Genomic DNA, 15,310 nt, shown 5'->3' on the forward strand with positions numbered 1-15,310 from the left:
TTTTTTCTCGCATTTGCCTGATTTAACCACAAGGTTGGGCAATAGTTTTTGAATAGTAGCCTGTTTTTGCAGTGTGCTACATTGCTTTGTTGACTTTGGAGAAAGGTAACAGTAATATATGTCTCCTCTCAATGTTATTTTTCAGGGCTCTTCTTGGACGATATAGCAGCGGCATTTATTTGGAGTGGGAGCAAAGAAATTGGGGGCAAATGCAGAGCTATCAATGAAATCTTAGTAGGAACTATACAAATCATCTGTAGTAATTTTTTTGCTATTTAATTTTTTTTACAACATTTTACATTTTATGTATGCATTTTATATATGCAGTTAATTTAGCCTGAACAATTTTACATTTTTTAGTTAATGTATTGTTTAAATGTATTTTTTAATATATTATATATATGATATTTATGAAATGTAAAGTGCTATAAGTTAGTCAAACTTCTTTCAACATTGTCCTGTTACAGAGGCTTGAATTTGTAGTTACCTCTGCATTTCACTCCCAACTACGTTGTACACTGGCACAATCGGTCCCATGCAAGAACCGGAAAGCACACGGGCCAACTCAACTAATTAATGTTTACAGCTGCACATCGCCTGGCTGTACCTAGTGACTAAATGTTCTCGTATCAAAACATTGTTTAACCAAGCAAATGCTCTTGAGGTTTTCTTTAGGCTGCCTTGATTGTCTGTTGCTATCTACCATTTTCTCCCCCCACCTCGCTGCCCTCCTTTGCATTCTCTGCTGCTCTCCTTCCCCTGTATTTGCCAGCTACAGCCTTAACCGTTTGGCTCACTGTCAAAGCAGGGGCCTTTTGTGGCTTCGTCACAAATCTGCCAGGAAAAACAGAAACCATCTGTTCAAGTCCAGGCCTGAGTGTGGATGAGTGTATAAATACAGGAGTTTAGGCCTCACACCCATCCTACACGCAGACGCACACATGACCAGGAGGTCCAGCTACGGTTTCTCCCCAATGGTCTGCCACAGTGAAAAGAAGCCTAATCTTTTGGAAATGAGTTTTTTCACACATCCTCACACATCTTCGGTTTTCTAGAGTCAAAATCAGTGTGGAAAAGCATTTCTCTGTGCCATGATAGGAGGTAAGCCCCTTCCTTGTCAGATAATCCACCCTCCAGAAATATTCTGCAGATGGAAGCATTCTGAAATGTCTCATAATTCCAAGCTTACGTTGTCAGTATCTCTCGCTCCCTGGTGCACACTCTTCTCTTCTGCTTAGAGATTCAGGGCTAATGGAGGAAATTCCACATACACGAGTAGCTTTATGCATTTGTCCTGGCTCTGGGGGGACAAGCTATTAAGGAAAATGTATTTTAGGCTGAGTATTTTGACACACGGGTGAATTTTCATTTTTTTTTTTTTTTTTTTTTTTGGGATAATATTTTGCGCACTTGTGTATACAGACAACAAGAAAATGAAGGCTTAAATTTGACATTTGATGCTCTCTACAGATAGTTGAGAGAAATCAGGTTTTTTTTTTCAACAAACCTACCTTGACACACAAAGACCTGGCTTTGGTATTCAAGCTGTCAGTCTTAGCATTTGACACTCGCTATGTGCATCCAGCTTCACAGGCCTCCACTGCAAACAGAAACTCACAGGAGACATTTCCTCCCCCAGATGTCATCTTTTATTTTGCTTCACGGTAGGACATCTCCTTTATATAAAAGACTAATAGCTGCTGCTTTGCCCGTCCTGCGTTTCTGTGCAGCACTTTGAGAAAAATAGATTTTTTTCCCCCCTTATCTGTGCGACAAACAAACCAGCAACATCTTGTCACAAAGAATGGGCTTCTGAAACAAGTGAGGGACGAGAGAAAAACCCGGAGCCGTGACTTGGCACAGCCCCTCCACGCTGCTAATCAAATCTCAGGTCCTCTTCCATCTCCTCTCTTCCAGCTTGAAAGGGGATTTTTCAATAGTTCTCCATCGTACAGTTATCACCCAAGGAAATTTGTCATCACAGATCCTCTCAAAACATTTCATCACTCTTTCATCCTCAATCCCCCACTCCTCTACATATTGCATTAAACATTCACTGTGTTATCTTCACCAGTGGATGTCTGCTCTTCTCCAAACTTGACACCTGTCTTGATAGCCTGTGGACTGAATTACTTTTGAATGACCACGGTGATTCCTTTCATAGTGTTATTATGCCAAACCCCAGCAAAATTTTCGTCTGCCTTCCTCTAGGACGTTTAAGAGCTATGAAGCGCTCCGGTGAAATGGTTGAGGGCTAAAATGACCTTTTCTTTTTATCTTCTGTAGCATTAAGTTGGTTTCATGCTTCAAAGCTCACATCAAATAGAGGGAGTGAAAATAAAAAGCAATGGGCAACCGTGAGGAAGGGGAGGGGGATGCTGTGGCGAACAGTCATTAGGCTGTGAAGAAAGCCAGCCGCTGTCCTGCTGAACAGTTTTGATCTGCACATTTCAATTAAATTTCACATCGGGAAGCCTGCCATCTTTTGGCCTGCACCTGTGCCCTTACCGACCCCTCCAAAAAGCCTTTTGCACTCAAACTTGGGCCCGGGACTTTCGCCATTGCACGTTCCACTCATCACAACAGATAAATAACCTACAGGAGCTGAGCTTATTTTTAAGAGTTTATAGCAAGGCATTAGCTCTCAGGTGTTTTCAGATACGAGTAGAAATTTTTAATTTACTTCAGTGGCAGGGATACCCACAAGTTATTTATGTAATCGTGATAATTGATATTCCTTGTGTGTGTGTCCATTGGGCCCCTTAAAGATGGGAATACACCATGTCTGATGCATGTGAATATGTTTTCAGAACATTTCTCTACTGCCTAATGTGCTTTTTTGTTCTTTCATCTGTTTTGTGAAATGTTCATGAAGTTTTATTTTCTCTACAATGACATTCAGATCTCACCATTATTTTCAAGACCATAAAGTGGATTTAAATTTGAAACGTCGAAGCCTTTGCTTTAATATGACTTTCTAAGGCTACGTTCACACTGAAGGGCTTAATGCTCAATTCCGATTTTTTGAAAAAAATAGATTTTTTTGCAAGGCCGTTCACATTTCCAATTAAATGCGACCTTTTGTGATCTCCTGTGTGAACGTGAAATGACCCAGAAGTGATCCGCATGCGCAGAAGAGTACTCAACGGCCAACGACGTCACTCGTTGTTTGTGGAAGTAGCTAAACATGGATGTCAACAACATTGTAGTCAACAGCGGAGCTCGTTTAGCAATATTAAAGTTATTTAAGCAGCATCGTCTGCCATGGTTGTTGTTTATCTTCTCATTCCCGCCTACTTCAACGCAGAATTATGACGTTTGTAGCGTATCAATGACATACGGGTCGGATACATGTGACCTGGTCGTTCAGACGGTGGTCGCATTTCAAAAGATCGGATACGTATCGGATTCAGGACCACATACCCAAGGGGCCTGGGTCGCATTTGAAAAGATCGGATCGGTTTCGTTCAGACTGTCATGAAAAGATCAGATACAGGTCGCATAGGGGTAAAAAATCGGAATTGGGTTGTTTCAGCCTGCAGTGTGAACGTAGCCTAAGTGCTTTTTGATGAACATGATGCTGTATCTTGATTGCTTTTGGGAAAAGGGGCAGTCAAAACTCCTAAGAAGCTGTAAGTATGAGACTTGTGTGTTTACCCATGTCAGACATGGTAGCTTAGCAAGCCGGCCTCAGTTTTATAGCCTTTCCATTAGAGATGTTCCGATACCCTTTTTCTCTTCCCGATACTGATTCCGATACCTGGGCTCAGGGTATCGGCCGATACCGAGTACTGATCCGATACCTGGGTGTGTATCTGTATATACAGCTGTATATACTACTAGCCCTGTGTAAATTTCTAGAATTATTTTATGGTGTGCTCCAGACTTATCCCTTGATAAAACATGAACAAATACATGGTTAACTACTGTATTTATTACAGTATTTTTATTATCTGACATGAATTTGACAGTAATATTATTTAATTTCTTAAGCGAAAAAGAACTTCAAATGCAGCCAAAAATCTAACACCGCAAACTAAAAAAGGTATTTTAGTATTTTAGTTTTACAATATTAGTGTATAAAAAACTGCAACAAATAAGTCTAGGAATATAAAAAATTCTATATTAATCAGATAATCTCTTTACAACAAAACAAGTAAAAAACAAGCAACCGTCTAGGCATAATTATTATTATTAATAGAGACGTATTATTACTACATAGAGATGTAGCTAAATCTACTGTAGGCTACAACAGTAGCTTAATATATTGTCAATTTACTCGCCATGAAGATCTTTGAGTGTCTGTGTTTATGATATGACAGTTTTCTCAAATGAAACGTTAAATTCTCATGAAGTGACGGTTTATGCGTTCATGTCCTCATATAGTGACACACGGCAGAGGCCACAAAACAGCGAGCTCCCGTGCATCTGCGCCCGTCTCCTACAGAGATGTAGACTTTGCAGGAGTAATATTTAAATAGTATTTTGCAGTTTAATATTCACAGACACTAGTATATATATTCGGCTACAGTCTGGAGCCCTGCGCTTAGACTAACACGGAAGCGACTGAACGCAGCTGCGGGTAACGAATATACTCAAACTTACTACCGGTTCTACAGAGACGCTGGTATCATCACATTTTAAAATTTTCAGCACCGTCTTGGTCCCTAGTCGCCGTTTTACTGTCTGGTTGGTCCAGTCTGAAATACTGCTAAACAGCGGACATACTGCTAACCACTGATCTATAATATAGAAGCGGCTTCACTGTCTGTTGGCAGTTTAGAACGCGATGAGCGATCCAGTCATATATAGATCAGTGCTGCTAACGCGTTTTCATTTCTTCTTCGCTGCTCTACACAGGGGTTGCTTGTGGCATTACAGCACAACGTCCTGTGTTTTCAATGCATTCTGAGCAGCGAAGAAGAACCGTGCAGCGGTTAGGCAAAGCTAGCCTTCATAACTAGGTCTTGAAAATGGTATCGGATCGGTATATGGGTTCATGTACTCGCCGATGCCAGAATTTGTTGTGGTATCGGAGATATTTCCGATACTAGTATCGGAATCGGAACAACTCTACTTTCCATCAGACTGCTGCAGCTTTTTCTGTGATTTATGTAGATGTAATTCATATACTCAAGTGCAGGCATCTGAAGCGAAGCTGTATGGTTCAGTGCTTGAATTCACTCAAGCAATAAAATAGCCTATGAGTAGTCTGATAGGATTTGAAGTACATGTTTTCTGCTTGCTACCAAGAATAGTTTGAAGTGTTTGCCGTAAAGCTGTTAATGTGTTGGGGAGAGCAGCATTTTAATTACCAATTTATGTCAAGAAGAACAGCCGAAGCAAAGAGAAAAAGCAATCAATATGCATTAAAGATACCCAAGCCCCATTCAGCCTGAGTTTAACAGACCCTGTCAAACCTTGTGTCTGTCCTCTTCACTCATTCCTGCAGCATTAAAACAATAAAGCATGTTAAAAGCTCAGCTGTTGACGCGCAACCAATTCCAATGTAATGTCTTGAAATTAATATCCAAAGTCAGGCAAATGATTCAGTTGGAAGGAAACTGAAAGTTACAAGAGAGAAACAAGAGGAACCACCGCAGGAAAGTGCATAATTGCTTCTCCACCAGACAACGGTTTCAGGGCATGTGTATTTTGAGTGTGTCCGGAAAGCGACAGCTAATTTGCGCCGGCTGCCTCAGCAACGCGTCTTCTGATCCATGATTGCATGTGTTAATGTTTCAGTAGGGTATTGATTTCTTGGCTGGCTTTTGTGCTTGGGATTTATATGCCTTACTCCCTGGCAAGCGTACCCTCTGAATGTTTGATTAAAGTTCAATTGACTCTTCTAGCGCAGGGGCTTGGAGCCATTTCACTCCCTATTTGTAGCGCCAAAGCTCTCCCTGACATGTTCCTTTGTTTCCATTCAAGCGCCTGCCACCCAGGCAGCCACCAATGTACTGATCCTAATATCCCAACATTCAGAGAGCTTCACTGCCTAATCCTGGGACAGACACGGCCACGGCACAACAAGCCGGTCTGCTGGTAAACCCGGCATGGATTCTTTGTCCAGGACTCTGTACTTTATTCCTTCCTTTCTGTGTGTCATCAAAACTAAACTGGTTTTATCAACTGATTTTTTTTCAATGCAGCTGCCTTATCAGTTTAACATTATCAGTTGGCCTTTTTATTCACTTATCAAGTCTTATTCACATCCAACAGATCAACATTATTTTTGTATAGTAGTAGAAGACTGTCTTTGTTCAGTTTTATACACTGAAACTGAGTGCTTGTTAAAACAGCTAGGTCATGAGATTTTTTTTGTGTTTTCTGTCTCATAGGGGGAGCTGATCACCTTTTACTATTATTGGAAGAAAACCCCAGAGGCTGCTAGTTGCAGAGCCCACCGCAGGCACCGCAGACAACCCGTCTTCCGGCGGATCAAGACCCGCACCGCCTCCACTCCCGTCAACACTCCCTCCCGCCCACCTTCCAGCGAGTTCTGTAAGTGCAATCTGAAAAAAAGACGTAACATTGAGGAATAGCTGTTATTATGTGTACTAGTCTCTTCAAAGAGCCACTGATAATGTGTTAAGTAATAGCAGGCATGTCTAACAGAAACTGTAGTTGTGAAATGATGTTCATTAAGCAGCATGGTTATCTTTTCCAGTGGACTTGAGTTCAGCAAGCGAAGATGACTTTGACAGTGAAGACAGCGAGCAGGAACTGAAGGGCTACGCCTGCCGTCACTGTTTCACTACAAGTGAGTGCCTAATTTGTCACTACAACTATCACACCATGCTGGTATTTAGACAAACTGTACAACTGTGATAGCATGCAGCTGGTCAGTAATATTGTTAATATTGAGTAACTTAAATTTTTTGATTTTAGAATATTATATAGGTTTTTTGGTTGGGGTCTTGGACTCAAATTAGAGACCCAACACTAATTGTTGTTTATGTGTCACCCATGTTCTTTTTTGCCGAATGGGTCAAAGTGAGAGAAAAATCAAACAATGAGTTTTGTCAGTTGATCAGGTGTGAAATGATGTTGCCCTAATATAGTGATGCCATAAGACAGGTAAAGACTGTATAAGAGTTCCCCTTCAGAAGACTTCAATAATCCCCTCTGTAGGCCTGTAATTAGTCTCAGTTAGAGAGCGCTCTGATGCTCGGCCCTGTCCCTCATCTGGCAGATGGACAACAGGGTGTGTCATTTCTAATTTAATCCAATCTGACACTTACTAATTTGTTTTTTGCCTCATTAAATCATCTGACCTGTTGGATGCAGTTGGCATTCATGTCGCTCTCACTTCTGATATGAAAACATCCTCAGCACAGATGAGTAAGAGTCTTTGACCTTAGCATGTCAATAGGTGTTTGGCTAGGCCTGGAGCACTTCCTGTTAGTGTAATGTTTAATAAGCAGAGCTCAGCTGAACTCAAATTTGTGTTTACAGCCTCCAAGGACTGGCACCACGGGGGTCGCGATAACATCCTGTTGTGCACTGACTGCCGGATCCATTTTAAGAAGTACGGCGAACTACCCCCAATTGAGAAGCCTGTAGACCCGCCACCGTTTATGTTCAAACCTGTCAAAGAGGAAGACGATGGACTCAGTGGGAAGCATAGCATGAAGACTCGACGGAATCGTGGCTCGGTAAGACACAAAACTTTGTTCCCTTTTAGTGCCATTTTAACTGCATATAATGTGTTTTGGCATTGTTAGCCATGTTATATCCGATATTTTGTTATTCGGTTCAGATGTCAACGCTACGAAGTGGCCGCAAAAAGCAAACTGCCAGCCCAGATGGCAGAGCCTCACCAACCAATGAGGATCTGCGGTCCAGCGGGCGAACCTCACCCAGTGCGGCCAGCACCTCCAGCACTGACAGCAAGATTGACTCAATGAAGAAACCCAGCAAGGTTTGATCTACAGGACCCAGACTATAGCAATCAAAATCACACTGAGCATCACAGGACCTTGTTTTCAGAGGAAACATGTTTTCATTTTGTCAAAACAGAAACCAAAGGAAGAGGCACCGTCGCCTATGAAGAGTGCCAAACGTCAGAGAGAGAAAGGAGCCTCGGATACAGAAGAGTCCGAGAGGGCAAGCACCAAGAAGTCTAAAACGCAGGTAAGTAACTCCTACTAAACAAGCAACCTATGTAAGAAAATTATTTTGTGTAAAGAAACAGAAACAGCTTGGACAGATTTTTTCTGTTCATTTCTATACTTCTAAATTCATGGTGCTGTATTAAGGATGGTTGTTTGAATACTTCTAAAGAACTAAGTTATAATGTGACTAAATTATTGTTGGCATGGAAATGTGGAATTTTTTTGGAAGCAAAACGATCAACGAGAGGTTTTCTTGGAAGAACAGTTCTCTATTAATCTAAAAGACATAATATACTTAGACTAAAGTTCACTGAATGGTTCATGGCAGTTCTATTTGAGTCCAGTGAAGACACTAGATTTTACAGATGTTTTATATTTATTTTGGCTGTTACCTATGGTAGCAATGTGATTGAACGATGGAGTGAGATTATATTTCATATCCTTTAAATGTCAACCCAAGCCCTGTGATATATATTTGTTCTTGACCGTGACTCCACCCATCATCCGGTCATTATTAATTGCTGCTTATTTACCCTTCCTCTTCCCTTCCATCATCCACAGGAACGGCCAGACTCTCCCTCAGAGTGTGAGGGAGAGGGCGAGGGCGAGGGTGAGAGCTCGGATGGTCGCAGCGTAAATGACGAGGGCAGCAGCGATCCCAAGGACATTGACCAGGACAACCGCAGCTCCTCTCCCAGCATCCCCAGCCCACGTGACAATGAGAGTGACTCTGACTCCTCAGCACAGCAGCATATCCTCCAGGGCCAGCATCCTCCAGTCATCCAGTGTCAGACAGGGGCTTTACCCTCCGCCCCTCCTCCTGCTGCCGCAACCTCCACACCACCCACCTCAGTCACGCCTTTGCTGTCCTCTCAGCCATCCACATCCATCCCCCCTACATCCATGCCTCCTCAGCAGATACCTCCAGCAGGTCCCCTGTCTCTTATCCAGTCAGGAGTGCAGAGGCTGCCCTCACCTCATTCCCCACTGCAAGGCCTGCCTCAACCACCTCCATCCTCTCAAACTGGCCCTCAGTCCCTGCAGCCTCCACTACATGGCCCCATGCCGTCCATTGGCCACCCTCTGCAGGCAGGACCATCACACATGCCTCACCCTCACGCTTTACCCACTCAGTCTTTCCCAATAGGTCAGTCTCAGGTCCCCACATCAGCTCTCACAGGTCAGGCCCAAGCCACCACCCTATCTCAACAACAGCAACCTCATACCCCTCCATCCAAGTCGCAGTCCTCCTCACAGAGCTGCAGCCAGCCTCCCAGAGAGCAGCCTCTCCTGCCCGCACCATTGCCTATGCCCCACATCAAACCACCCCCAACCACCCCTATTCCACAAATGCCAAACCCTCAATCACACAAGCATCCAAGCCACCCCCCATTCCCGCAGATGCCTTCCAACTTGCCCCCTCCGCCCGCCTTGAAGCCCCTCAGCTCTCTATCCACACATCACCCTCCCTCCGCCCATCCGCCACCACTTCAGCTCATGTCTCAAAACCAGCAGCTTCAGCCTCCACCAGTGCAGCCTCCAGTGCTAACCCAGTCCCAAAACCTTCCGGCAACAGGAAGTCAAGCTCCACCGCCAGCACCTCCGCTCCCTTCCTCTTCCTCCGCCTCGCACTCAGCGCCTTCTCAGCCCCCTTTCCCTCCTCATTCCTTCATGCCAGGCAGCTCGCCCGTCCTGTCACCTTCGGCCGTTTCCTCCTCTGCGGCAAGCTCAGTGGCTACGATGCAGCAGCCACCCTCCTCCATATCCATGCCCCTGCCTGCATCAGTCACTGCACCCTGTCCGGGACCCTCCACTGTGCCACCTATACAAATTAAAGAAGAGCCTGTGGATGAGGCAGAGGAGCCAGAGAGTCCTCCACCACCACAGAGGAGCCCTTCACCTCCACCCACCATCGTCAACACTCCCAGTCATGCCAGCCAGTCAGCACGGTAACAATTTAGTACATATATTAAACATATTCATATTTTTTTATAAAAATAAATAAATAATAATGTATTGTTTTTATCATTGATGATATGAAAATATAAAAAATTATAGTTTTATTTGATTGTATCAAATTATGTTTGATTGCATTTATTAGAATTTGGATTGTAGTAATAAAAACTAAATAAAAAAAATCTGTAAATAAAAATATTTTATTACATTTATTAAAATTACATATAATAACTATGTAATAACATATAAAAAATACTGTGTGTATATATATATATATATATATATATATATATATATATATATATATATATATATATATATATATGAAAAAATTCTAATCAGTCATTTCTCCTTTTTATTATAAATAAAATATATTTATTACAATTGTATATTATTAATTATACACATTATCGTGCTCTGGGCAAAATGTACTCGTTTAAAAGTTGTGTTAGCACTATTAATGTAGTGTTCTAATTAATCCTGCTTCGGCTCCTCTGCAGTCATCAAGCTTTGACAGGACACAGATTAATGACTGCTTCATAGCACTGAAAGCCTCCATCAGAACATGAGCATGTCTTTGTAGAGCTGCTGTGGCCTTGTCCCTTGCAGTGAATAGCAATAAGCTCACTAATGCACAGAGAGAACAGCTCATTATGGAACTAGCAATTAAATAGACTGATTGATTGGCTCTTTTGCAGTATAAACGAGAGGACATGTCAGAAGTAATTTATTTGTCACAAAGTAATTGCATTGCTTTTCAAATGGCTGCAAATTCAGCCTGTGAAATGATTTCTGCACTTCCATAGCTTATAAGTCACATAAGAAGAAGGGTTTCACACAGCAAAATGATTCTGACAGTATTCATTCTTAAAGCTTATGCTGATGGTCTTCCCGTCTATCATGTTTTACAGGTTCTATAAGCATCTGGACAGAGGCTACAACACATGTGCCAGAACAGACTTCTACTTCACACCACTGGCCTCATCAAAACTGGCAAAGAAGCGAGAGGAGGTGCTGGAGAAAGCCAAGAGGGAAGCGGAGCAGAAAGCACGAGAAGAGAAAGAAAAGGAGAGGGAACGAGAAAAAGAAAGAGAACGGGAACGGGAGAGAGAGAAGGAGGCTGAGAGAGCTGCTGTAAGTTTTGCTCTGTGTTGCATAAAAGTTGAAACAACTTTATTTGATGATTTCTGCTAAAATTGTGCATTATCGATTGCTTGCTCCTAAATATCAACTCTTTCTTTACAGAAAGCTTCCAGCTCTTCTCATGAGGGCCGAATGGGTGAACCCCCCATGGCAGGATCGGCTCATATGCGGACATCTTTTGATCCACCACCCACCACCATCGCCACTGTGCCCCCTTACATTGGCCCTGACACACCCGCCCTGCGCCAGCTCAGCGAATACGCTCGTCCCCACGTCATGTCTCCCACCAACCGCAACCATCCCTTCTTCGTCTCGCTCAATCCCACAGACCCTCTCCTGGCATACCACATGCCTGGCCTGTACAACGCAGACCCCAGCATGCGCGAGCGTGAACTGCGTGAGCGAGAGATGCGAGAAAGAGAGATCCGCGAGAGGGAGATGAGAATGGAGAGGATGAAGCCAGGCTTCGAGGTCAAACCTCCAGAATTGGACGGCCTGCATCCTTCCGCCAACCCCATGGAGCACTTTGCCCGACATGGGCCCATTGGTCTCCCGCACATGGCTGGACCTCATCCATTTGCCTCCTTCCACCCAGGCCTGAATCCACTGGAGCGGGAACGGCTGGCACTGGCCGGTCCACAGCTACGGCCTGAGATGACCTACCCCGAACGGTTGGCCGAGAGGCTACATGTCGAGAGAATGGTGGCTAACGACCCTATCGCACGGCTCCAGATGTTCAATGTGACGCCACACCACCATCAGCACTCGCACATCCATTCACACCTACACCTGCACCAACAGGACCCGCTGCACCAAGGTGAGGGACCTTTCACTCTATTGTTGTGTGCTGGATTGTTGTATTAGGCCCACATGAAATCTCATGCATATCTCTTGTTTTATGAAATATATTGGCTAATTTGTTTATGCGTTCAGCTGCAAATAAAAGTGCAGTACTCTTAGCTATGAGAACATACTTGTTTGAAATCATTAAAGAATTTCACAAATGATCATGCAAAAATAGCACAAAAATTTGAAAAATGCTCACAGGTTCCATCTGGGCCACTGAAGATAATCTTAAGAATAAAAAAAATATATATGCAATGGCTTATTTTCCAGGCTTAAAAAATACTTACCGGTAAATTAGGGATGCATTGATATAAAAATCCTGGCAGGTAATTATTTTCATGTTGTGACAGATAAGTGGCTGATATTAAAATTTTATATATTGTCTAAATTAAAAATAAAACACAGAAAATTTAATTAAGGTGGATTTAAGCATCACAATATTATAATAAAAAGTATGAAATATATATATTTAGTTTTTTTATTTATTTTTTTATTTACTAAATATTATATTTAAGTCAAAAAAGGGGCACCACCAATATTAACATTTTAGCCTAATCAATATAAATGTTAATATAAATGAAAAAAACACTTAAACAATATTGTAACGCACAGTATGATACATTATGAATAGATATTAATTTTTATATTTGCTAAAATACTTGCTGATAGATACATTTAACAAAAAACATCAGTCGATGACCATATGAGGTTGACGTGTCATGCATCCCTACTATAAAATATTATTGCATGCTTGTCTTAAAAGCATGATGTTTATTTTGAATGTAACTGCTGTGAATAGTGTGTGTGTTTCTATATAATACAGACTGTGTACCATTACAAAAAGTTACTGACACGGCGAAGGTGGTGGTGAATGTCTTGTGTGTCCCCCAGGTTCTGGGGCACATCCGCTAGTAGACCCGCTGGCCGGTGGACCGCACCTTGCCCGGTTTCCCTACCCGCCCGGAGCCATCCCCAACCCCCTGCTTGGACAGCCCCCGCATGAACACGAGATGCTCCGGCACCCTGTGTTCGGTAAGACACATGCATGATCATCTCAATCGTTCTAGCTTTTTGTCCAGTCATTAACTAATCAATCTTCCCGTGTCATCGGTAGGCTCTCCATATCCCAGAGATCTCCCAGGTGGGCTCCCACCACCCATGTCAGCGGCACACCAGCTGCAGGCCATGCATGCACAGTCTGCAGAGCTACAGAGATTGGCCATGGAGCAGCAGTGGCTACACGGTCATCACCACATGCACGGAGGCCCTCTGCCAGGACAGGAGGACTATTACAGGTCAGTCCTGCAGCCAAACTTGTGCTAGAATGTATATGTGCTTCAGACATCTGTCATAATAACATACGTCTCTCTTCTCTCACTATTTTCCAGCCGGCTGAAGAAGGAAAGTGACAAGCAGCTGTGATCTACCGTGGACTCCCAGAGGATCAGCAGGACACAGGAGGTCACAGCAGAACACTCACACACCAGAACTCACGTGTCCTACGAACGTTTTTAGTTCAGTGGAGTGACGGGGATTGTCTGAGGAACCTTCTTTCTGTTGTCAGCTTTCTTCACTATTCCGGACTTTTTTTTAAAGACTGTTTTTTTCGGGGGGTTATATATCGTTCAAGTAGTGACAGCACCCTCAAGACTGATTGTGACTTTCCTGCATGAACATGCTCTGAGAAGCTTCCCTGACGTCTTTTGTAGGTGCTAGAAAACCAGATACTTTGTCACTGTGCTAATTGGGGGGAAAACAAAGGAACAGAACAGTAGGGCCATTATATCTGAAAAGTGCTATCTTAAATTCAATGTTTATTTTAATACATTGTAGGAGGTTTTCATAATGTTAAGAAAAGCTGCAGCATGGCGTTTTTTTGAGTCTGTAAATAGTATATAAATATATATATATATATATATATATATACATGTATAATTATCACTATTATTATAATTATTATTAGGTGTTGATTCTTAACAGATTCGTTAGACCTCCAATATAATAATTTTCTGAAGTGTCATCCCTTGTTTCAGAGGGGACGGAGATGGCACTGTTCGAGAAGGTAACCATCTCAGATGGTTCGGTCCATGGAAACGGGTTTCGCTGGACAGAATGGTACCGATTTTAATCTAGACACCTCTAGAGATCAAAGCTCAGATGACGCTTTATTTTTGTTTGTTTGGTTCGTTTCATATATATAGCGACAGTCTACAACAAACACTCATGACATCATGACCATATTTTTGCTCTCATGAGTTTTCAACTCAAACCATAAAAACACTTGAAGGAGGAGGATGTGCGGTGCCTCGTAAGTATTGGGGCAAGTAGCCCATTTAGAAAGAATAAATATTGCACTGATTAACCTCAGTTTTTGTTATTAAACTATAATTGACTTTCTTATGGCTTTTTAAGTCTATTTCAAAAGCCCTTTGCTCTGTTTTCTGTGTACCAAAGTTGAATGGCATTCAGTTTTGCAACTGGCTAGTTCTTTAGTGCTTCGAGATTGCAAAACCAACCGGATTGCTTTTTTAAGTAACAAAATCTTGATGCACATTTTTTTACTTCTAGATTTACACATTGTCAAAGGGTGCTGAAAAAGTCACCCCCACCCCCCACACACACACGGTTTATCTTCTGAAGTTGTCAGTTTCCCGACCTGCTGTACAGATTCATAGAACCATTCTCACTGTGAAGCCTGGGGGAAGAGGGTGGCTTGGATTGGAGTCTGTGTACCTGTGTGTGCATGTGTTGGAGATGATGACCATGTTTGAGCTTCTCTCTGCATTCCTGACACTGCATTATCTATGATGCATGATACCTTTTCAGTTGCTCTCCATCAAGTCGAGGCTGTTTGATAGCAATCATCGACTGTTACATGCAGTATTTTTGTTTGTTTTTCTCCAGATCCATCAGAATTTGTTTTTTTTTTTTTTAAATGACACGCTACAAATTATTTTTTACCTCTGTTGAGATCGTGTGTGGGCTTTTTTCGAGCTTACAGTTCAAAGTACAGTCAAAGCTTCTAGTACTGTTTTTAATACTCCCCTTCTGGTTAAAAAAAAAAAAGCCATTGTGTATCCTTTAAAGAGTATGCATAGAAGCCAGTTTTTAGCAGTATATGCCCAAAGCTGATCACTTTCTGTAATTTGACTGTCATATATCTTTTATTCTGTCTCAGATGTATACAGCATTTTACTTTTGGTTCAAGCATTTTCTCCTTTTGTCCCTCTCTTGTGTCTTAAACCTTT

The 15,310-nt window shown here is 42.4% G+C and overlaps 1 protein-coding gene across 5 annotated transcripts in view; it reads left to right on the plus strand.

The window, feature by feature from the left end:
* The window catches only part of LOC132128969 (arginine-glutamic acid dipeptide repeats protein-like), a 176,654-nt gene that overhangs the window by 161,076 nt on the left and 268 nt on the right, over nucleotides 1-15,310 (plus strand). For 4 of the 5 annotated variants that reach the window (XM_059540385.1, XM_059540386.1, XM_059540384.1 and 1 more), the window contains 11 exons: nucleotides 6,342-6,504; nucleotides 6,671-6,763; nucleotides 7,459-7,658; nucleotides 7,763-7,924; nucleotides 8,023-8,136; nucleotides 8,679-10,066; nucleotides 10,985-11,207; nucleotides 11,319-12,033; nucleotides 12,924-13,094; nucleotides 13,177-13,357; nucleotides 13,451-15,310. The exon at nucleotides 13,451-15,310 is cut by the window's right edge and continues 268 nt beyond it. In XM_059540385.1, coding sequence (XP_059396368.1) covers nucleotides 6,342-6,504; nucleotides 6,671-6,763; nucleotides 7,459-7,658; nucleotides 7,763-7,924; nucleotides 8,023-8,136; nucleotides 8,679-10,066; nucleotides 10,985-11,207; nucleotides 11,319-12,033; nucleotides 12,924-13,094; nucleotides 13,177-13,357; nucleotides 13,451-13,484 — 3,444 coding nt within the window. In that variant the 3' untranslated portion in view covers nucleotides 13,485-15,310. The remainder of the gene's footprint in view (nucleotides 1-6,341; nucleotides 6,505-6,670; nucleotides 6,764-7,458; nucleotides 7,659-7,762; nucleotides 7,925-8,022; nucleotides 8,137-8,678; nucleotides 10,067-10,984; nucleotides 11,208-11,318; nucleotides 12,034-12,923; nucleotides 13,095-13,176; nucleotides 13,358-13,450) is intronic. The other variant, XM_059540387.1, reaches the window with a different exon arrangement.

Source organism: Carassius carassius, chromosome 46, assembly GCF_963082965.1.
Source record: "Carassius carassius chromosome 46, fCarCar2.1, whole genome shotgun sequence".
Classification (NCBI taxonomy): Eukaryota; Metazoa; Chordata; class Actinopteri; order Cypriniformes; family Cyprinidae; genus Carassius; species Carassius carassius.